General features: G+C 33.8%; 1 protein-coding gene across 15 annotated transcripts in view; it reads right to left on the bottom strand.

Moving 5' to 3' along the window:
* The window catches only part of LOC148278494 (serine/threonine-protein kinase MARK2-like), a 176,198-nt gene that overhangs the window by 37,720 nt on the left and 113,772 nt on the right, over positions 1–24,706 (bottom strand). For all 15 annotated transcript variants that reach the window (XM_088231325.1, XM_088231313.1, XM_088231318.1 and 12 more), the window contains 2 exons: positions 23,401–23,486; positions 6,262–6,388 (listed from right to left, as the gene is read on the bottom strand). In XM_088231325.1, the coding sequence (XP_088087451.1) occupies positions 6,262–6,388; positions 23,401–23,486 (213 nt within the window). The remainder of the gene's footprint in view (positions 1–6,261; positions 6,389–23,400; positions 23,487–24,706) is intronic.

Below are 24,706 nucleotides of genomic sequence, written 5' to 3'. Positions count from 1 at the left end.
CACCGCATTGTTTCATGTTACTGGACTGACGCCTGAAGCGTAAGACTGATCACTGTACCTTCACGTGACAGATGATCGATATATGCTGATGCGGCATTTGTTGTGCCAATACAGGGGTTATATTGATTTAAAATAGTGGTTTTTTTTAAAGTAATTTTTGACAGTATGTTGCCATCTCACTTCTTTGCATCCACGTTTCGCAAATGCGAGCGAAACATAAAATACAAAACACGTTATATTTCTAATTTTATCAGGCGTATTTCAATGTAAAATTTATTCATAATAAAATTTAAAATATATATATTTATGTTATATTCAAAAAGTATTGTGCATCCTCAGACAAAAACAAAAATCGCTTTTTTGTAACAAAAAAATTGTATAAAATCTCCAACTGGACTAAATAACATTGAGAAACAAATATTATAAAAAAAAAAAAAACACAAAAACAGAACAAAATAATTTTTAAAAATAACCAAGGAATATTTTTGAAACCGCAGCGTTGCCAGATTGAAAAAGGCAACTTTTAAAAAGTACTTGTTTTGATATTACGATTAGTTTTTTTCATCTCACAACACTGCAGTTCCAAATTCAAATGAAAGAAAATGTCAAAACAAAACAGGCCTAAGAAGCAAACAGAGGTGTAACAAGAGGAAATGAGAGAAATGTATTTGATAAATATGTTAGTCAAAAAGAGATGCAAGAATTATGAAAAATTAATATACTTAGCAGTCAAATATTAAAAGTGAAAATTTGGGATGCATCTGAGAGAAAAAAAATGGTTCTAATAATTAAAGTTTTTTTTTCTATTCGGTAATTTTAATTAAACTCACGATCAAATTGAACAGACATTTGCGCAATTTTAAAGTTATTTTTAATTTGACTTGAGTGTAATTAATTTAAGTTGAACTTAAAAAATAAAATAAAAATTCTAAAGACAGGTGAGGTTGAAATTGACAAATTTGAGTTAGTTTGGGTAAGAAAAGTTTAATGGGGCATGGTTGGGTTAGGTTTGAAAAATAAAAATTTATTCAAAGATACGAACGATGTTAGTTTGAATATAAAAATTCAATTTTACAAATTTGCTAAAATTTTACAAGCTTGTATGATAAGTATGAAAAATTAGGTTAGCTTTAAATCATTTTGAATTTGAAAAAATCAGAATCGAAAATAATAATATATTTGAACGTTTGCATTTTTAAAAAAAATATCAATGTACGAGACATGAATTGATATAAAACATGTTACATTTTATTGATTCATAAATAAATATTGGATTGGGTACGGGAATAGTATTTTCACTTTTCTACAATAAATAAATCACATACAAGAGAAAGAGAAATAAAATTGGTTAGTCAAAAGGGTGTTAGTTACAATGTTCAAACTTTCTACAGCAAAAGTAATATCGTAAAGTTTTGCTTGGGAAAAAAAACTCGAGATTTAAAATTTGTCTCGCATGTTACAAAATATATTGTCAGACCAATGCGAAAGTTACGCATTATTAACCTGCTAAGCGGAGAGCTTTTAAACACATTTTTATTATTATTTTGATACGCTTAATAAATATACTTTAATGAAAGTTAGTTGTTGACGTATTTTATATTTTCCAAAACTAGTCTTGGCTGGGATGGCCCATTTTTGAAGTTATTGAGGCTACACGTTGAGACCAACTTTGTGGCAGCTTATTCCAACTGTCAATAACCCAATTGCTCCGTGGGTTTAGGTTATTATGAATTAATAAGGGTTATATGGAGACTATCCTAACCAGAGGATGCTCCGTAATTCATTTTCTAATTCACTAGTTTTATATGGATAGTATTAGTATTTTACTAGTATTAAATATATATAACCGCTCATACACGCGTTTGTGTAATATTCATGTAAAAAAGTGAATTGAACGGGAATGTTGCGTCTCATAAAACGAAATAATACGGACCAAAATGGACACCAAGTCGTTGGAACAACTGGCATAATCCCCTAGTAACTACACACGTGCGTTTCCAGAAATTATCAAGCAGCCAGTGGGCCACATGGCGACGGTATCTACCTACTGTCTACAAAAGCTTCTATTCGGACACCTATTTCCCTTTGTTAACCATGGAGTTGAAACAGTGTTTGATTTATTTAGTTTTTTATTGCTTACTTCTTGGCGTGAACACTTGACCAATTTACTACTATGCTCTATTTTTTATAAATTTATAGATATTATTTTAACTCTGCTAGAATTCCACTTGTCCATGCGCTTTGTAGCTGCACGATGATTGGTTATCTAAGTTTCATATATCTACTTTGAAATACCTAAATTTTGTAAATGGGGTATAGAATTCCAATCGTCTTAATGCGCTTAGTAGCTGCAAGACGTGTTGTAATATTACTCCTATTTATTATTTTTTTTAATATCATTGATAACACTAAATTTATTTGTCAATTTTTAAAATGTGTAAATGGGGGCTAAATTTCTAACTGTCTATGCGCTCTGTAGCTGCAAGACTTATTGGGATATTTATTAATTGTACAGCGCCCTTGAGGTGATTTTCACAAAAATGGCGCTGTATAAATTATCCAACTACCTATATATATACATATATATATATATACATATTTATGCAGAAATACTTTCGAGATTTATTTTGAATTCCTGCAAATACGCTTCTTTGCATTACCAAGCCTCTATGCGTCACAATTCGCATGAAATTTTGACATTTTGGCATTGGAGTATGTACTTTGTATGAAGGGGCCGCCAAATATTATTTTATCGGAGTTTATTTACACATATTAGTGATTTTACAATAAGTTGTGTGTATCATATCTGGAAGATAAGATTATAAATACTGTAAAGTACCCAGATGCATAACGAAAATATAACTCACAATGTCAAAATCTTTCGTAAAAACCACGCGGCAATACAGCCCATACAAGTAAGAAAAAATGAGAAATATTCTAGACAAACATGAATATTGACGTCACGGTGCGTTTTTATGAAGACATATTTTTTAACAATTTTATTTTTCCAAAATATTCATTTTGATTTTAAAAATACAATTATTTTTTAAAAATCCATTTCCATATTTTTATCGGACTTGCCGTACACGGCAAGTGACTACAGTGAGCAGCGCGTTTGTCTATCATGCAAGACGTCTCGGGTTCGATTCCCGACACGGTTGACATGAAATATTTATTTACAACTAGAATATTTCATAGTCCCTAGACTGGCACCTGAACCGAAAGACTGATCATCTTACCTTCATGTCACAAAAAAGATCAAGATATGCTGCGATTGGTGTACCAATGCAGTGCCCTATGCACCATCGGGTGCGGAAAGGGAATGAATGAAAGGATATTTTTATCGGTGTTCGTATGTGATAATTCCCTATTGTTACAAAAACCTTAGCACTTTTCTGACAATATATTTTTTAACTCGGTGATCTGTGTGATAATTTTTAGCCATTTCGAAAGTAAAAATGATTTCGTAAATGCATTTGGGCATACTCGCTTGTGTTTTATACTCGTTTTTCTCTTACAATCATCGTAAGATTGATATTATTCCAATTATTAATGGAACAATATCTCACAACGATTTGTAATAAAATATATTTTATAAATTGTATAAAAGCGACTTTAGTGACAATATTTTGAGTATGCCCAAATGTTTTAAGACAGGGCTGGATTTCACTCCTCAGGGAGCCATCAAGATTGAAATCTATCGCAACAGAGAGGGAAAACATTTTTGAAAGGGGAATACGGAAGTCTTAAGTATTTACAGGGCTTATGACCTGTCATTGTCTGGTTTAAGAGGCCACTGGCACAGTAGGTGAAATAATTCAGCCAGATGAATCTCACCCACATTTATGAAAGTTTCGACTCTTTGACTTCACAAAAGTCAACGGATAAAAGAATTGAGTAAATGTGGATGTCTTAACATATAAGCGGTCGCTTAAACCAGCCAACGACAGGTCATAAGCCCTGCGAATGCCTTAAGCTTCCCTTCTCAAAAATGTTTTCCGTCCCGGCTACGGAGACAAAATATCAGCACACGACAACACAATTTGAGAGCAAATCACAAGAGATGCGCAACATATCTCAAGACAGAGCGAGCGTTACAAAGTATACTCTAAGCGTTTTACACATAGGGGGCAAATTTGCGTACACGGAGAGATGTATTTGGCAATATTTGGCTCAAATTTTTACATTTTATTCTACTGGTGTGTCTGCTTTGAGCACTTAAGGCTGTAGTCTGGTAAAACGCACGCAAAATGAGAAATCACACGATTTTGCCATTTTAAAACTAATGTTTTTTTTATTGCGCAATAATAAAAAAACATAAATTAGATAAAAACAATAGTTTTTAAAGGTATTTCCATTGAAAAATATACTTAAAAGTTTTATGCAACTAAAATATAATTACTTTTAGACCGGCAGATTACGCCATTTCAAATTTCGACTAAACTTAGGTATCTGGGTTCTCATCTAAAGACTAAGTGTTAACTAAAATTTGTTGTAATAATTTGAAGATTAAACATGAAAGGTGCTGAAGAAAAATCTTAATTTTTTGTTTTTGAAAAAAAATACAAACATTTTAAATCACATATATTTTGTGATATTTTTCTTTATTTCTATGTAAAATTATACCTTCGGTAATACTTTTAAAAAAATATATTCATTGAAATATTTTATCTGAAACCTTTTCTATAGAATTGTGTTCTCTTTTTTTTAAAGGAAGATAATTATTAACAAATTACAACGGGATGGAGAATACCTTAAATAAGGGAATATGGAAGTCAAGGCATTTACAGGGCTTATGACCTGTCATTGGCTGGTTTAAGTGGCCACTTTACTTTACACACTGTGTAACATTCACCATTTTGCCTATGTTTGAACATCCATATTTCTTCAATTCTTCCATCTGTTGATTTTAGTTAAGTTAAAGAGCTGAAACCTTTATTGTTGTGAAGAGATTCATCTGACTGAATTATTTCACATACTAGGCAACGCCTGAAAACAATTTTTCAATTTTTAAACTTCTTCTTGGACCAGTTGGTTTCATTACAATATTTGAGTTTGTCCAAATGTTCATAGACAAAAGACTGGATTTATGCTTGTAATATTCAATTTCTAACAATATCTTATTTACGATTTTATGACCTTCATACCTACTGGTAAGGTAATAAAACCCCAGATACCCAAGTTTAATCTGAATCTGAAATGGCGTAATCTGCCAGTCTAAAAGTAATTATACTTAATCATCATCATCATTCCCTTTCCGCACCTGATGGTGCATAGGGCACTGGATTGGTACACCGATCGCAGCATATCTCGATCAATTTCGTTACATGAAAGTAAGGTGATCAGTCTTACGATTCAGATACCAGTCCAGGGACTATGAAATATTCTAGTGTGAAAACACCCTTTTAAATAAATATTTCATATCAACCATGTCGGGAATCGAACCCGAGACGTTTTACACGGTACGCAAATACGCTGACCATTACACCACGAGGCCAACCAAATTATATTTAGTTTTTATCTAACTTATGTTTTTTTAACAACATTTTGAGTTTGTCCAAATTTTTGTAGACAAGGACTGGATTCAACTCCCTGGGGAGCTGTTTATATTAACATATTACAACAGAGGTGAAGAACATTTAAGAGAAGGTAATATAGAAGTCTAGGCATCTACAGGGCTTATGACCTGTCAATGGCTGGTTTAAGTCGCCACTTTACACACTGTGTAACATTCACCATTCTGCCCATATTTAAACATCTATATTCCTTGAATTCTTTCATCTGTTGATGTTTGACAGGTCATAAGCCTTGTAGATGCCTAGACTTCTATATTACCTTATCTTAAATGTTCTTCATCTCTGTTGTAATATGTTAATTATGTTTTTTATTATTGCGCAATAAAAAAAAACTTTTTTGTTTTAATATTGCAAATGCGTATGATTTCCTTATTTTGCATGCGTTTTACCAGACTACAGCTTAAAACAAAGGTGTATTATTTAACTTAAGAAAAACAATATTGTTTTGTTTTTTTAAAAATGTTGTAAAAGACGCTGAATGCAAATGCGTCTTTTACAACATTTTTAAAATGCAAAACTGAAATGAATTGATGTTTTTTGCACTCGCCAAATACATATCCCCGGGTGCGCGCGACTAGCATTTTGTTATTTGTTAGTTCACAGGCGGGCACAGAGCGGACAGGCGAGACACATAGATAGACAGAGAGAGGCGGGGGGCAGAGTAGGTGCGGAGGACGGGACTCACCGTTTACTGAATCTGGACGATATCTTGGAGAAGAAGGACGTGCGCGCCGAGTGCGGCGAGCCGTCGCCCGCCGCGCCGTACACGCCGCCGCCTATGCCGGCCGACGCGTTCCGCGGTCGAGTTTGCCCTGGAAACAGACACATTGAAACAGAAATTAACATTGACATCTTCATCGAGACAACGAGACACCGAGACATGGAGCTACTGACAAAGTCCACAGAATTAAAAGCACTCGGACTTACATTGGAAAAACGACGGAAGAGAGAGACTTGATACGAACTTGCAAGATTTTCAATGGCTATGACTGCCCCTTCACGAGATGCGTCAGTTATAGTCCTTAAAATATAGCTTGATTAGAATGACTGTTGTCAGCAAAAGTGACGACATAACTTTTTAGTAACGTCTAAGGAGCAATTTATATTGACACACAAAAAATCTTTCATATCTGGCATGTTAATTAATTTTTTTAATACAATGCTTTTTTTTATATTTATTTTTATTTAAGAAGGTAAACATGAACAGAAAAATATAAAAGGAAAAATAATGAAACCCACTAAACCGCGAAACCGGCTTGTCAGCCGGTTACTTATTTTTCCTTTACAAATAAAAACGTTCGAAAAATTTTATAATTTTAAAAAGTAATACAAACATTATTAAGAACTAAAAGCATACGTATTTTAACACAAAATTTATATACAAAAAATTAAGTAGATGATTGTTAACATAAAATAATAATCAATTTAAAGCCTTGTTACATATGAGCCATTTAATTATTTTTTCCTTAAAAGTTTTGTCAACATTTTCTTTTAAGATCTGCTTAGGAATCTTATTAAAAATTTTAGTAATTATATAATGAAGTGTTCTCTGGCCATACTTGTTTACAAACCTCAGTACTGACAAGCTTTCACATAGTCAAATCGATATCTAGTAACAAATTTGAGCCATAGAATAGCTTGACATATAAATCAACATAAACATATAAAATCAGCTTTAAAATGAAAAACAAACCTAATTATTAACGACGTTCTTACAAGGTTATGTCATTTTGCAAAAATGTTAGAGATGAGACAAATTGATCAATGTAAATCGATCTAATAAAAAATAATTCATGAAAAAATGTATTGAATGTCTTATTTTTTAGTAAATAATTGTCTTAAACACACTATAATAGGCTTGTTTATGCGTTTTTATATCAATTTTCGGAAACAAGAGTCTCATGTTCGTATGAAAAAACTGATAACATCGATTTATCGGTACATGATCAGTGATCAGTAATTTCCCATCACTATTGACATTAGTTTGGCAGCTGTCATTTTAATCAAGCTATATTTTAAGGACTATAAATCTCAACGCCAATTTACGGGGTCATAAATGGAAACTCTATCGTCCCCAATTTCACTTCGATCCCAAGAAAAACTTCCTTTTCAGCTGGTGGTTTCAGATTGGAATAAATCGCCAAGCCGGGTTGTCCATTCCATTTAAGTCAACCAGTTCAAAAACTGTTTGGATGCTTTTTTGAAGGAAGTAGGATGCATACAAAAAGCAGTACACAAAATATAGACGCACCAGGGTCCTGATTACAGTGGGAAGTTAACAGAGTTATCTTCGAATGTCTATAAAGAAAAACCGATATTTGTGTAGAAAATGAGTATATTTGCATGTACATTTAAAGTATCTTCGTCGGTAACCTATAATTGAACATGTTTTTAAATTTATCTCCTGCTTGACGTTTAACTTTTAATTTGACTTTTAATTTTATCTTTCAATTTTAACTTTTTAATTTTAATTCTTAATTTTAACTTTTAATTTAAACTTTTAATTTCAATTAAAACTTTTACTTTTGATTTTAATTTTAACTTTTGATTTCAACTCTTAATTTATACTTATTCATATGTACATCTACTACCTGCATCTAATAAATTATTGTTGGTTGTGAATTTTTACAAAGAAATTTAAATATTCATGGAAGCAGAGAGAGAGAGGGGGGAAGTAGAGTTGGAGCTATACAATGTCTTCTCCCTTTTATGTACTTTTAATTAAATATTCATATTTTTACTTTTTTAGAATTCAATTATTTTTCCCCTCTCCTCCTGCATTCATAATAAATTAGTGTGAAATCTGTAATTGGACTTATTTTTTTTAATTGTTCTTTTGTACCTTGTTTTATATAAAGACTGTATGATTTCCTTTATAAATAAATATAAAAAATATGTTCAGAAGAAAAAATTGTATGCATATTCTACTTTTTATACAAAAAAACTCAATTTTACTTTGTAGATAAACTTTAAGATAAATGTTAATTTCCCATTATAATCGGGGCCCAGCAAAAGCTGCTTAAACCCATTTGTTCTTGAAATGCGCCAAGGTATTATATTGCAAAAATGGTAGTTAATAAGTTATCGATGATAATAACAAAATTTTAATCTTGTACACTTTGTAATAAAAAACATACAAAAATCCAAATGCATTTTATCATAGCATCTTAACAATATCTACATAATACTTGTGCAATAATAATATCTACAAAAACACTAAAACAGCAATGAAACAAAAGCATTTAAGTAATAAATTACCACTCTCAAATTGTATTTTGACTAAATTTCTTAATAAAACAAAACATGCGCCGTTTTATTAGAGAGGATAGAACGCCATATCACTCTGCCTTTGCTTACAGACCTACATTCAAACATCTTCTCATGCACGTGCGCCTGTACAAGTTTTTATTGGATTTGGTCGTGTTATGTCCAACTCGGTCTTCCTCGTTCTCTGCATGCATCAACATTCACACTGTAGATCCTTTAAGCCGTGCTTTCGCCGTCCATTCGCTCTACGTGTCCAAACCACCCCAGCACCCGTATTCTTGGTTTTGTCGATAATGCTGGTCTCAGCCTTAGATAACATGCTCGGATCTCGACATTTGCGCACCGATCACACATCATTTTACCACACATTTGCCTGAGAGATCGCATTTCGACAGCGTTCAGCCTACTTTCATAATTATTTTTCCAATTCCATACTTTGCTCCCTTTTAACGTGACATTGAACGCCGAGTAAAATTTGACAGTTAAGAAAGTAGAGATAGCATCATCTTGCGGTTAAGATTTGAAAATTTGGGGAACTTGTAGCCCATGCATCAGATAGTTTGAGATGACATAATGTGCATGCAACACTTCTGAAGAAATGTTGCCACAATGAAAAATCAATCAAACTATTTTATTTTTTTTGGCGATAGCCATATCTTCATGAAAACAAATATCGACATATTGGTAGAGCCGGCTTGGACATCGACCTCAATACCGTCTCGATAGATATTTATGAAGAAAATGTTTGTAATCATCACCATTCCATGCATGCTTCCTAGCGTATGGTGTCCACAAAGAGCCTCCAGGCATTTCTGTCAGCTGTAAGCTCTTGTGAGTACCCCCAAGTCGGATTTGCGCCCCGCAGTTCTGACACAAACTGCCGACGAACAGTCAGCAGCGGACGTCAAGAACCTAAACCTGAACTTGCTGTCGGGAGGCATCCGCAGTATATGGCCCAGCCAACTGTATCGTGTCCGCTTGATGAGAGCTGTCACCGGAGTTTGCTGCGTCCATTCTCTTATTTCTTCATTCCCTTTCGCACCTAATGGTGGCTGGGGCACTGGATTGGCGCACCAACCGCAACATATATTGACCTTTTTTGTTACAAGAAGGTAAGATGATCACACTTCAGATACCAGTCCAGGGACTATGAAATATTTTCAGTGTAAAAACACCCTTTTAAATAAATATTTCATATCAACCATGTTGGGAGTCGAACCCGAGACCTCTTGCATGGTAGGCAAACGCGCTGCCCATTAAAAGTCAATCCACTCATATCCAAGATTCTTCCGAGACATCTATTCTCGAAACTTTTACACTTTACACTTCTTCTCTAAATGTATATTTCAAATATTAACTGACAATATTACATCAAACAAACAAACCATCGCACCGTTTCGGCCCGCGAGTCTACAATACTAACCATGGGACCACAACCCGACCACAACCCATACAGATATCGCTTCCTCTACATTCATACATCTTCTCATGCACGCGCGCCGATTATTCCGACTATTGACATGTCCATCTTAAAGTATTTGTTGGATTTGGTCATGCCATGTATTTCTCGATCTTCCTCTATTTCTGCATCCGTCAACATTCGCATTGTAAATATTCTTAGCCGTTCTTTCGCTGTCCATTCACTCCACGTGTCCAAACCAGAGCGGAGCTCCTTTCTTGATTTTGTCGATAATGCTTAGCTCAGCATCACATAATGTACTTATGTGTAACATGAAATTTTACAATTTGGTTTCCAATCAATGTGAGAGGCAAAATACGAAATGAAATGCGTGGAATTAATTTGCAACAAAACATCTAAAATCACTTGCAAATACATTTTATGATAATTCATGCATTTGTAAAACACAATTGAAGTGTTGTTAGTTTGTTGAAACATCGAAGCAAACTAAAAAGGTGAGTTTTGATCTCAGAGTAATCATTTGCAACCCGCTTATAGAGACGCTGTTTCGCTCTATTGCATAAAACAAAAGCCATGGGCTTAAGAATAGTCCAGAAGGAGCGTAGAATCATATTTGAATACATCGTACTGTGTCCAAAAACGCCCCACTTTGCCCCACTTTTGCCGCACGCTTGCGTGAAGTTGCCAGATCGCGAAAAATATAATCATAACACAAATGTAAAAATTCCTTTTTTTTTTTAAAAAGCAATTTTTTAATATCTCTAAAAATTTATTGACACAAGGGTCATTTAATAAGAGTAATTTAATTAATAATATTTGAACTTAAAAATTGAACTAATTTTATTTTACATAAAACGAATATTTTTATGTCGTGTTAAATAATATTTGATGTTTTAAAGATAATGTCGGTCAAATGTCCACCACGGCGTTGTTTAATCTGAGAGGTTTAATTTTCATTTGTTCTCTCATTAGATGAGTAAAATAGCGTAAAAAATTTGACTACCTTGGCAACACTAACAAAATGTCCGTTTTGTTTTCTTTGACGATCTGACAAATAGAAAAATAATTAAATTTTTAAGTAATGCATTTGCTTCTTAAACATGCATTTGCTACGTACACATGAAATGTAATCCCATCCTGTTTCTTTAAGATCTGGACTATTCTTAATTCTATGACAAAACTGATGCAAATTTTTGGTTTAAAAACAAACAAATGACGGACGATCCATCGCTACGCTTGCGATCGTTGACCTGAATACCTGTTGTCCTGTTGTTTTGCAGTAAGCTGTAGCTAACTTCGCGTTTGATAACTAGAATGGTTTTTGTCCGTTTGGACGGCTCTATAAGCGGGTCGCGAATAATTACTCTTGAGGTTTCAATAGTAAAAATAATGTGGACAGTGTAAGAATGAAAAAATAATCATAGTATAAAAAATATAAATTAAATCTAAAAAAATAGTCATTATATTAAAAAAAAAATATTTGCATTTTTGTGCTTTACACAAATATTTCAATTTTGGGGGCATTTTCAACGAGTTGTAAATAACTCACAATTATCAAATGGGAATCAAGTTGGGGTGGAGTGGGGTTCGAACCTCGGACTTCTAGTCACGGAACCAGGACACGGTTCAAGAAATATTACGAGAACAGATGCTCAAACATTAGGCAGAATGGTGAACGTTGCACTAGGTAACGTGATCTTTTAAATCAGCCAATGACAGGTTGTGCGCCTTGCAAATGCCTAGACTTCCATCGCCATCATCATCTATTCCCTATTAGCACCCAACGATGCAAAGGACACTACATCCGTAAAATAAATGTAGTATGTCTCAATAAACTGTCATAGAAATTGGTAAAATAAACCAAAGTAGGGAACAAAATGCCGAACACTCCTCTAGTGGAACGGCAGGCCTGTTGACTGCTGCCAACAGGCTGGCTTCTCCTGAAGAGTTTTAAGTGGTTTCCTCTCAGAAGTTCCTGATTGGCCAACTCTAGTATATCATTCTTGATTCCAATAGTTTAGATAAAGAAATATAATTACAGAAAAATCCTTCTTTAAAATATAAACTCATATAAAAAAATGTTATAGGAAGGTAATGTGATTCATTTCACATATCGTGACCATGAAAATATAATAATTTATTTTTATTAACAATGTTTCAAGTATGTCTAAGTGTTTGCAGACAGGCTGGATCTCTTCCCTAGGGAGTTATCAAGATCTTAATTTGTTGCAACAGAGAAGGAAAACATTTTTGAGAAGAGAATATGTAAGTCTAGGCATTTGCAGGGCTTATGACCTGTCATTGGCTGGTTAAAGAGGCCATTTTTCTTTTAAATTTATTTCAACAGAGAGGGAAAACAATGTTGAGAAGGGAATATGGAAATCTAGGCAATAACAGGGCTTATGACCTGTCATTGGCTGGTTTAAGTGGCCACTTTACACACTGTGTAACATTTACCATTCTGCCCATGTTTAAACATCCACATTTCCTCAACTCTTCCATCTGTTGACTCTTGTGAAGTAAATGAGCTGAACCTTTATTATGCGGGTGAGATTCATCCGGCTGAACCAAATCACCTACTAGGCAATGCCTGAAAAGAAATTTCCAATTGAGAGGAGGAAATCCAGCCATTCTGCAAGCATTTGGACAAACTCAAACATTGTTGAGGCCATTTTTCATTCACCATTCTGCCTAAGATTTATTTATTTATGACAAAATACATCATTTATAACTTTACATATTACATTTCATAAAATATTTTATTTGTACGAAATATTCCCAATCAGCAAAAGTGCTAGTATGAGGGGATATAATATATTATGACTTTTATATTATTATTGCCTGTTTTAACATCCACATTTTCTCAATCTCGGAGATCCAGCCTGCCGAAAACATTTGACATGCTCGAAATATTGTTAATTAAACTAACTGATATAAAAAATATAAAAATTCGAAAAATGTTTTCAGGCATTGCCTAGTAGGTGAAAAAATTCAGCCTGATGAATTTCACCCACATCAATAAAGGTTTTAGCTATTTTACTGAAACAAAGTCAATAGATGGAAGGGTTGGGCCAATGTGGACGATAATACATAGGCAGAATGGTGAATGTTACACAGTGCTAATGACATGTCATAAGCCCTGTAAATGCCTAGACTTCCATATTCCCTTCCCAAAAATGTTTTCCCTATCTGTCGGAACAAATTTAGATTATTTTTTATCATCATTCTCCTTTCCGCAACTAGTGGCGAATAGGGCACTGCATTGGTGAACCAATTGCAGCACAGTTCAATCATGTATGGTGATCAGTCTTACGCTTCAGATGCCAGTCCAGTAGCTCAATCACAAATAACTATCGACGTGCTTAAAAACATGCTAAGCATTTGAACAATCACAATGAACAATAATGAACATGCTTAAGTTATCGCAGTCATAAGTCAACGCGTGTGTAATCTCTAAGTCGACGCTCATGTCGGTTTGTTTTTTGTTTTCCTTGTAAATAAATACAGTTCATTTGCGAAAAATCAGCGTTTACTATAAAAATAATACAATATATTGGATTTGCAAAATAGTAAGGAGTATCTTATACAAAAAAGTTAAAATTAAATTACAATTACTATGGCGACTGCTTTTCTTGACATTTGGCTTGCCAACCGCCGGCTAAATGCAATGAATAGCATGTTAAATAATAAATAAAAAAGTAAAAATAGCAGTTTTGGAATATTTTCCATATTCATGCCGGTGAAAATCAAATATGTGATTGCGCAGCAGGATTATACGTCGCGAAACGTAAATATTTTGACATTTAATATTAGGTGTTCACGGATGTTCCATTGTGATCGCGAATACGATAAACAACCATGGTGAGAAATTGTTATCACGTCGCTTATTAGCACGTTAATAGTTATTTGTGATTGAGCTACCTTTAAAATCAATATTTCATGTCCGACAGGGGCCAGGAATCGAACCCAGGACCTGAATAAAGGCAGGCATGAATGAATTTGTTATAATTTTTTTTGTCGTATCCTCTCTTCATTTTATAACAAACGGACACAGCTTAAATTAACACCCGACAAAATATGTTTGACGGACAGTTTAACACACTGCCTGAAACACACAGAGAGACCATTCCACTTTTGATTCCGCATGATATCTATTGACCATAGAAATAAGAATAGTCCAGAAACGACATACGCACATCAAACAGAAGGCAACTAAACTACTCATAAATGGAGTAGGTTTACGATTTGACCCATTAGTTTCTTTGCAGACGTCGTTCAGTACGCAACTCCTGATTTTAATTCAACTATGCAGTGTTGCGTCCTTTTAAAGTGTAGAAATACTGCTAGGATCATAAAGAAACAGGATGGGATCACATTTCATGTGTTATTAGCAAATGAATGTGTAAGTAACAAATGATTTTTTTTTTTTTTCAGATTATCGAAGAAAACAAAATGAACATTAAGTGTTGCCAGGGTAGTAAACTTTTTTACCCTACTTGCTCATCTAATGAGCGAACTAATGAAAATTGGACCTCGGATTAAACAACACCGTGGTGGACATTTGATCGACATTATCTTTAAAACATCAAATATTATTAAACATGATATAAAAATATCCGTTTTATGTAAAATAAAATTTGTTTTATATTTTAAGTTCAAATTTCATTAATTCAATAACTCTTATTAAATGACCCTTTACTGTTCTACTCTGTTGTGTCAATAAAATTTTAGAGAAATTAACAGATTGCTTTTTTTTCACCTTACATTTGTGTTATGATTATATTTTTCCATTGTGCAACATTACGCGGCGCCATCACGAATGCGCGCGGCGAAAGTGGGGCATAGTGTGGGGATTTTTGGACACAGTCTGATGTGTTCAAATATGATTCTACGCTCCTTCTGGACTATTCTTAATTCTATGCTATTGACAGTTATATTTTTTTAATTCCAAAATCCGCTGAATTTGTCTGGCATTCACCGTTAACTGAAAACAGCCAACGAGACGAAAACACCCGTCCAGGGCTATAGCTCTTTTTCACAGAGAACTGTATACATCATCCGCCTGGACAAGGAGAATTAATATAATAATAAATAAATTAAATAAAAACAGTGTGGTGTTATCGAGAGTGATCTAGTTTGATTTTGTGTGAAGTTTTTAGGTGATTATTGGGAGAAAAACAAAAACGAACAGTATTATTTTTTTGTTCACAGAACGAAAAAAAACAAATGATGTGCAACTCAGGCATTTCAAAATTTAGAATGTAAATTAATATCGGCTAAGTAAACTCATACAAAAAGATGTTTTATATTTTTATCAAGTACCTGAACCACTATCTGTGTACAAAATTAAGCAGCGATCGTGACAGTTGTCCGGATTGCGTATTCAGAAAATGTAAAAAAATAAATATATGAATACAATATAATATAAATTAATGTATGTAGATGATGTATTGATTGTATTTTAATATTAAAAGAGTAACTTGTTAAAAATAAAATGCGAAAGAATAACGAGCAAGTTCAGTGCTACGTAAAAAATTAGAGCAAACGTGCGGTAAAAATTCATCCCGTTCCGCACCCAATGGTGCATAGGGCACTGCATTGATACACCAGTTGCAGCGTATCTTGATCGTTTTTGTTACACGAAGGTAAGATGATCAGTCTTACGCTTCAGGTGCCAGTCCAGGGACTATGAAATATTCTAGTGTGAAAACACCCTTTTAAATAAATATTTCACATCAACCATGCCGGGAATCGAACCCGAGACCTCTTGCATGGCAGGCTAACGCGCTGACCATTACACCACGAGGCCGACAACGGTAAAAATATGAGCATTTAATTTTACGGTGAAGTTTCTCCAAAATGGTTTTATATTGCCGTGGCAACCATGGGCGATCGTGAATGCGACCGGAAACCGACTTTCGGTTTCCGGGGCAGCCATGTTTTTCAACGTTTAATGTGTTTTGACGTTTAGCAACTTTTTTTTTTTTTAATAATTGCACAAGGTTCAAATTTAATAAGTCAGAAACTCTCGTCAACTCGGACATCGCAGACAGTGCAATTTGGAAGTATCGAAGAGGATTTTCAAAATATTCAAATATCATAGCGATGATAATATATTTTTTTTTTTTTAAAACCACTGATCTTTCTCATTATAGATAGTTGATTTTGTAACGAAAAAAATCTTTTGAAATAAGTTCAATTTCTTAATTCTAAAAAAATTATGTTTTAAATAAATAAATCTCTTGAGATTTATTTATTTAAAACATGAATATAATTTTCTATAAGAAGATATTTTCAATTAAAATGTTAGAATTCAATATTTTACTCTCAATCATTATAGTCCTTAAAATATAACTTGATTAGAATGACAGTTGTCAGCAAAAGTGACGACATAACTTTGTAGTAACGTCTAAGGAGTGATTTATATTGACACGCGAAAAATTATTAGTATCTGGCATTTTTATTTATTTATTTAATACAATGCTTGACATATAAATCAACATAATTATATAAAATCAGCTTTAAAACAAAAAAATCTAAAATAAACCTAATTATTAACGATGTTTTTACAAGGTTACGTCATTTTGCAAAAATGTTAAAGATGGGACAAATTGATTAATGTAAATCGATCGAATAAAAAAATTATTCATTTGTTGGTGTTCATGAAAATGTATTTAATGTCTTATTTTTTAGTAAATAATTGTCTTAAACGCACTGTAATAGGCTTGTTTCTGCGTTTGAATATCAGAGTTTCATGTTTGCATGAAAAAACTGATAAAATCTTTTTGATCGGTACATGATCAGTGATCCGTAATTTCCCATCACTAGTGACATTAGTTTGGCAGTTGTCATTTTAATCAAGCTATATTTTATATACTATAGACATGTTTTCTGGTAAATCCAATGAGTTTAGAATATCTTTGATAATTGTTTTGGGTGACTCAATATTAACGTTAATTAGTTTAACATTGTTGGGGATTAAAAGCTTTCCAAAAGAAGGGGTAAGATAGAACACCATATCGCTCTATTTTTACGTACAGATCTCGCTTTCTTTACAATCATACATCTTCTGATGCACGCGCGCCGATTATTCAAACATTTTTTATCCTCGTTTTTCTAACTCCATACTTCGCTTCTAAAAATAAGGGTCGGCAACGGGACTCCATTGTGAACGGCGTATTTCACCTCCTGCGACAGACATTTATTCGGTACCCTGTTCCCGGAGCTCATCCATCCTCCTTTCGATATCTTTCTCAGCATTACAGTCCCTTGTAAACATACTTCTCAGATACACAAATTTTTCTACCTGTCCAAGTTTTTAAGGGTGTAAATCAACACGCCAATGAGTTTTTAATTTGGGTTGAAAAATATTTAATTAAGTATAAATTCTTTGATGGGTACTGGAAACATGTAACTTTTCAGGAGAGAAAAAAAATGTTGATATGAACCTAATTATTTAGCTACAGAACTCATATTTTACAAAATGTGTTATTATTTACAGATCGTTTCGACTGTGTAACAAAATTGGAGTAATTTGTACAAATAACAGAAATACAGATAATCCCCCCCGTTGATCGCGACCCCGGCGAGTGCAAAGACTTTAGAAAAAAAACACAAAATAATCTAAATTATAGAAAATGGCGGTAAAATTGCAGTTGCCGGTAGGGATTTCAAATTGCCCGAGTCTACAGTGCGATCAATTGAAAAAAAGCGAGGAGAAATTGTCTTAAAGCAAGCAATGGTTGGTTTGATCGGTTTAAACAACGTTCAAACTTGCATTGCCTTAACATGATTGGCGAACCGGCTAGTGCTGACATAGAATCAGCTGAAAAATATCCGATAGAGTTCCGTAAAAAATCCTCCTAAAAAAAGCCATGTCGAGAACGTATCCCCGCGATCAACGGGGGGTTATACCTGTATTCCAGATATACTACTTGAACCATTAAAGATGGGTCAGAAATGAGTCTACTCGTACTACTAGAACTAACTGAATACTATTTGTACCACTCAGTGAATGATAGATCTTGAACTGTTTGTGGCATTGAAATGACACAAATCTCATGTAAATTGTAAAATTATCAAAAATACAGTTATGTCTGTTAAGTTAAGTCTGCCCATCAAAGAATTATACTAATTTAAAAGATGAAGAACTACTCGAGGATACTACAGGTCTAATGAGATTTATTTTTTTAAAATTTATTAGTCAAAACAATCTGGGGATTTCTAGATTAGTTTGAATTATTTATGTTTTTATTGAATGATGGGAAGTCTGACGAGCCCTTTAATTGCACATATATTTTTGATAGCATCGAGAGTAAAATATTAAATTTTTGGAACATTTTAATTAAAAATAAATTCTTACAGAAAAGGTATGTTGATGACGTGTTATGCGTATGGACTGGAACAGAATGTCAATTAAGTACATTCCATTATTTTAGAACCCAATATGTAATCAATATAAATTAAAAAGGATTGAAAAAATACATATTGTTGACAAGTTTTTGTCAAATACTTTATACTTAATTATAAAATGGCCAAATTATTTGATACCAAGATGAAATAATTGTGATGATGTGAAAAATAAATTAATTGAAAAACATGTAGCCTATCAATTAGGTATTAAATCAACTTAATTAATCACAAGAACATGAAAATATAAAAGGGAGTTCTAAGACTAGCATATTTATGATTTATATACTTGATTCAAAATATCGTAAACATGAATATAGTAATGAGATACAGATGTTCAAGCATTAGATTGAGTAGTGAATGTTACGCAGTGTGAAGTGATCGCTTAAATCGGCCAACGACAGGTCATAAGCCCTGTAAAAGCCTAAACTTCTTTCACCATCATAATTTAGTGGATGCAGCGTATTTCGATCAAATGTTACAAGAAGGTGAAGTGATCAGTCCTACGCTTCAGATGCCAATGTAGAGACTATGAAATATTGCGGTGTAAAACCACTTTATAAGCAAATATCTTATGTCGACCCGCCCAGGAATCGAAGCCGGGACCTCAAACACTACACCGCGAGGCAGAAAATTAAAAAATGTTGCGAGCTATCTTCACTTTTATAACTTGTACAAATTTGTTAGAATATTTTGAATCAAGTTTGTAAAGCTATGGTTTCCTAAGCAAGCGGAGCCATTATCTAGCGGCTGTGATCACCTAATGATAATCATCATTCCGCTTTCTGCACCCTGCGGTGCATAGGGCACTGCATTTGTGAACCAAATGCAGCGGATTTCGATCATCTGTCACAGGGAGATAAGTTGATCAGTCTTACGCTGTTTGTCATTCCTTCCCTATAGTCCTTAAAATATAGCTTGATTAAAATGACAGCTGCCAAACTAATGTCAATAGTGATGGGAAATTACTGATCACTGATCATGTACCGATCAAATCGATTTTATCAGTTTTTCATGCAAACACGAAACTCTGTTTCCGAAAATTGATATAAAAATGCAAAAACAAGCCTATTATAGTGTGTTTAAGACAATTATTCACCAAAAAATAAGACATTATACTTTTTTCATGAACAACATCAAATGAATTATTTTTTATTCGATCAATTTATCCCATCTCTAAAGTTTTTGCAAAATGATGTAACCTTGTAAGAACGTCGTTAATAATTAGGTTTATTTTAGTTTTTTTTTAGTTTTAAAGATGATTTTATATAATTATATTGATTTGTATGTCAAGCATTGTATTAAAAAATAAATTAACATACCAGATACGAATGAATCACTCCTTACTACAAAGGTATGTCGTCACTTTTGCTGACAACTGTCATTCTAATCAAACAAAATTTTAAGGACCATAGTTAACAATTTTTGATAGTCCAAATCATTTTTAACTCATTTTCAGACACAAAAATTTTGCAAAACTGTTGTAGCACTGTGGCAGCCATCCTACAAATGACGGCACCGCTGTTTGACATTCGGCTCGCAATCAACGCCCTCCAGAAAACCTGCGCCATCTAGCTATGACGTCATCCACCGCTAGATAATGGCGCCGCTTTCTTAGGAAACCATTGCCCGATACATTGCATGGTAATATTTAAATATACAGAGGTGGACGCAGGCACCTTTTAAAAGACCAAGAATAATTATTATTACTTAAAATGTCCTATAAACTGGGATATAATTATTTTTCTATGTAAGCATGAATTATCATAATGTAAAATAGCTAAATTCACATGGGCAACACAGTTACAACGTACACATAGATCGTCCAGTTCATTGAGCAGACATTTCCAAATACAAGTCAAAGGATGATAAGAAAATAACCTATTTAAACAGTCACCAAAAATCAAATGTTGTCTATTTGCACGTGAGTTTTATATCTGAGGGTTAGTGCTAGAAGTCGTCGTCTACTCAGTAGCCTGGTTTGCATATCTGTAAATAACTGACGCGCAGTGGCATGCGTTCCATATAGGCATTTAAGCAGTGCCTAGCCTTCTAGAATTTCATTAAAACAATTTTCTTCTCTTAGTGCCCTGTCAGGTATCCCCAACGTTGGCAATCACTCTGGCAAAAGTCTCTTTGTCCTGTGCTGCCCGGAAAATCTGCTCCAGTCTTGAAGCCAGTCCAGTCTCGTATATTTCGCAGCCAGGACATCTGTCTTCTTCCAGCCCCTCTGTGACCCTCAATCTTGCCTTTCAAAATTAAATGAAGCAAGCGGTTCTCCACGCATTATATGCCACAGATACGAAATTTATACAAATACCATAATGCAAAACAAAGTCTCTCAAAATAAATAGAGTATATTTTGTAACCATTTTTATGAAACCGAATACAGAGCCTCGTACTGCTACTGAACCTTGGAAACGACCCGGCAAAGGAATTATAGACTTAAGATTTGCAACATGGGACGTATGTAGTTTGTATAGGAGCGGAGCTCTAGGAGAGTCAACCAGACAAACGTAAAAAAAAAAGCAGCACAGCTTCTACAAGTTGCAAATTGGAAAATGGCTGCTGAAAACAGGTAGCGTTGGAGGAGGCCTAGGCTGGATTTGGACTGTAGCGCCATCGAAGAAGAAGAAGATATTTTGCAACAATGTAGAACCATCTTTAAAATAAATATTCCACGTCCACCCTGCCAGGAATCGTACCTAGAATCTTAAGCATAGTAAGAACGCGCCAACCACGCGAGTTGAAAGCAATTATTCTATTTCACCACACAGAACTGTAATCTTCATCTGCCTGGACGCAGACTAGCATTAACCCCCAGATATATCGACCGCGTTCAGGGTAAAAGCTTCAAACCACGATATGGAAAAAGCAATTTCATAATTTTAAACGTGATCCTAACCAAATACATAGATCTTATACATATTCTAGCAAATACTATTCAAACCGCAAACACCTATTTGCTCAATACTTTTGCCAGAATTTACTCACATAATTGGTTAAAAACACATTAAACTGACGAAAACAACTTTGGCCAAAATTGTGGTTTGAAGCCTTTTGCCTAAACACGGTTTTTTTACCTATTTTTTCTACCGACGTTTAGCGATTGGGTACATTAAGAAAATGTCCAATTATAAGGAAGAAATTTATGAATGTTTTCGAAATGACCTGAACAATATCACAATTTGATTCAGTACAAGTTCTTAGGCATTAGATTTTTTTACGGCAAATTTTACACACATCTGCACACTTAACTTAAATTTAGTTTTTTTTTGCTTGTTTTACTAATGAACTAGAGATATCTGTATAATATGAACGGTCAGTCAAAAAGATGTTACCTCTAATATAGATATCGACCGTGTTCAGGACGAAATCTTCAAACTCCAATAAGGAAATATCACATTTTACAAATATCGATAAAAATATTATATGAAATAGAAAATTAATTGTATTTTCATCCTTGTTAGGATGGGTTGCCTTGACCAATTTAAAAAAAAAAAAATCTGTCTTAAAAGATCTTCTATCTTATTTTCAAGACGATCTTTCTTTACAGATCTTTTTCTACCCATCTAATTCAGTCAGTCAGTCGGTAACATCTTTTTGATGAAAATTACATATCCATTCTTATCCTCATTCTTCGACCTGTGTAGATCTATAGTGACGGTTCCCTATAAATTTATTTGCCCTCCAAGTCTAGAATTACATAATATGCATATAAAATGGTAACATAGTTTCAACTGACCCCGGATTTCGACTGTCAAAGTTCAAAATCCAACGCAATATTTTCATTATGTCCAAATGTTTGCAGAATCTTAGGATTTCATCCAAAGATACAAGTCTTTAAATATTAGGACATTTCCAAAATATTTTCAATAAAAATTCAATTAAATGATGTGAACTTGTAACAAATTAAAAAAAATAATTTGCAATTTTTTCATTTCATCTTTCCCTTTCCGCACCAAATGGTGCATAGGGCACTGCATTGGTACCCCAATCTCAGCGAATCTTGGTCATTTTTGTTACATTAAAGGTAAGCTGATCAGCCTTACGCTTCAGATCCCGGTCCAAGGACTATGAATTATTCTAATTTTAATAACACCATTTAAAATAAATATTTCATGTCAACCATGTCAGGAGTAGAACCTTTGTCCGCCTCGTGGCGTAGCGGCCAGGGCGTTTGCCTACCATGCACGAGGTCTCCGGTTCGATTTCCGACGTGAAACATTTATTTAAAAAGGTTTTTGTACACTAGAATATTAGGTATATTGATAATTATAAGTTTGAGATCATTTTTGTTCTAGTTTTAAGTATCTATTATATTATAACCGTATTATTGTATAAGACAGTAAATTTCAATAAATAAATAAAAAAAATATTTCATAGGCCCATGGCGGGAAAGTGCGCTAACCACCAGAATACGAGGCGGATGTTTCTCCACTCGTTTCCGTTTTCAAAAACTTTACCCGAGAGCAGGCATCGGGGCGAAAACGGTTGTCCAGGATTCTGGATCTTTTTTACACACAGAAATGTATTCTTCATCCGCCAGGACACCGATAAAATAATGTTGCTGGGTAGCATTTTTTTTTTATTTTTAATTCATTAAACTTTCTTATTGGAATTAAGGATTTGAACTTATGACAGTCGAAGAGCATGCAACTGAAATTATTTCATGAATTTTATTTACGATTTTGATCGTACAGAGAAACATGTAACCAGGCAACTCACCAGAGTGGAAAGTTGATCTTGAAGGGACATTTCTTGGAAATGCTAACTGCGGTTGTCTTGCTGTGGAGTTCACCGTCGGATTAATACTGAAAAACAAAATTAGACATTGTTAATTCATCGGGACGGTGGCAAAATTAGGTTTAAACATTGTCGATCGATTGGATCGGTGGCGAAAGTGGGTTTTAACATTGTCGATTGATTGGGTCAGTGGGGAAAGTGGGTTTCTTCAACATTGTCGAATGATTGACTAAGTCCACGATAAAATACAAAAATAATTTATTTCTTGTAAACTATAATGAAAGCAAAGGTCTTTCCTCTAAACTTTTTATAAACACCAGTGTCTTTAGACAATTCAATTCCAAATTCATTAATGATTTATTTGCAATCAAACTTTGAAATACGTGTACTGAATTTGTAAAAAGCTTCCATTGATAATAATTATAATGATATAATACAATAATACTACAGGCTGTATTAAATGCCGCAGCGAGACTTATTTTTGGAATCTCTAAATTCAGAAATAAACGTATGTATTTATAAATTACCTTAAATCAAAACTATTACTCAATGGGAAAAAGGAAAAAAGAGGCTTTTATGGCTGGCTGCTTTCTGTATAACGACGTTCATGTCTAGTCTGCCTAACTAGGTACAACCTGTTTTAAGGCAGACATTTTTATGCAAAAATAAACAATAGCATTACTACCTACTTGTTAATTTACTATACAGTTATACAATATTAATTTATACCATTTATTATTTGAGAATGTATTTTGAGTAAATTTTCCCATTTTTCTCGACCTAAACCCAGTAACCAATTTTTTACAAATTTATAAAATTGAATCCGGGTCGCGGTTTTGCAATGTTCGGGTAACATATGGAATATTTTGGGGACCAGAAACCTGAAATTTCTTTGCCCGAATTTAGAGTTTGCGATAGACCCCATGACCCATCCTCTAGTTTGACTTCTGGCAGTGTGCGAGTGTTCCTTTTGGGATTCGGTAGAATAATTTGCTTTCGCAAACATTATAATTCCGAAAAAATATAATTGCCTTATATCTAAGATCTCAAATAACTCGATTGTAACTGTTTTTTTTTTATTAAGAACTTATTTAATTTATTAATATTATTTTTTCTTGCACTGGTCACACTGAATTCACGCCTATGTTTGGAGTGGGTTCAGATGTCACAAAAGATCTCGCTTTGGCAAAATTCATACAGTCCAATCCACCAGTAACTTTCACTGTACAGTCACCGCATATAAACGGTCAGTAAATTCACCTTTTTCAGGAATACAGTGTTCATTAAA

Source organism: Micrasema longulum, unplaced genomic scaffold (assembly GCF_059751315.1).
Source record: "Micrasema longulum isolate JH-2025_06_02 unplaced genomic scaffold, ASM5975131v1 h1tg000873l, whole genome shotgun sequence".
NCBI lineage: Eukaryota > Metazoa > Arthropoda > Insecta > Trichoptera > Brachycentridae > Micrasema > Micrasema longulum.
Note: the sequence above shows the minus strand (reverse complement) of the source record. Positions and strands in the feature narration are given on the sequence as shown.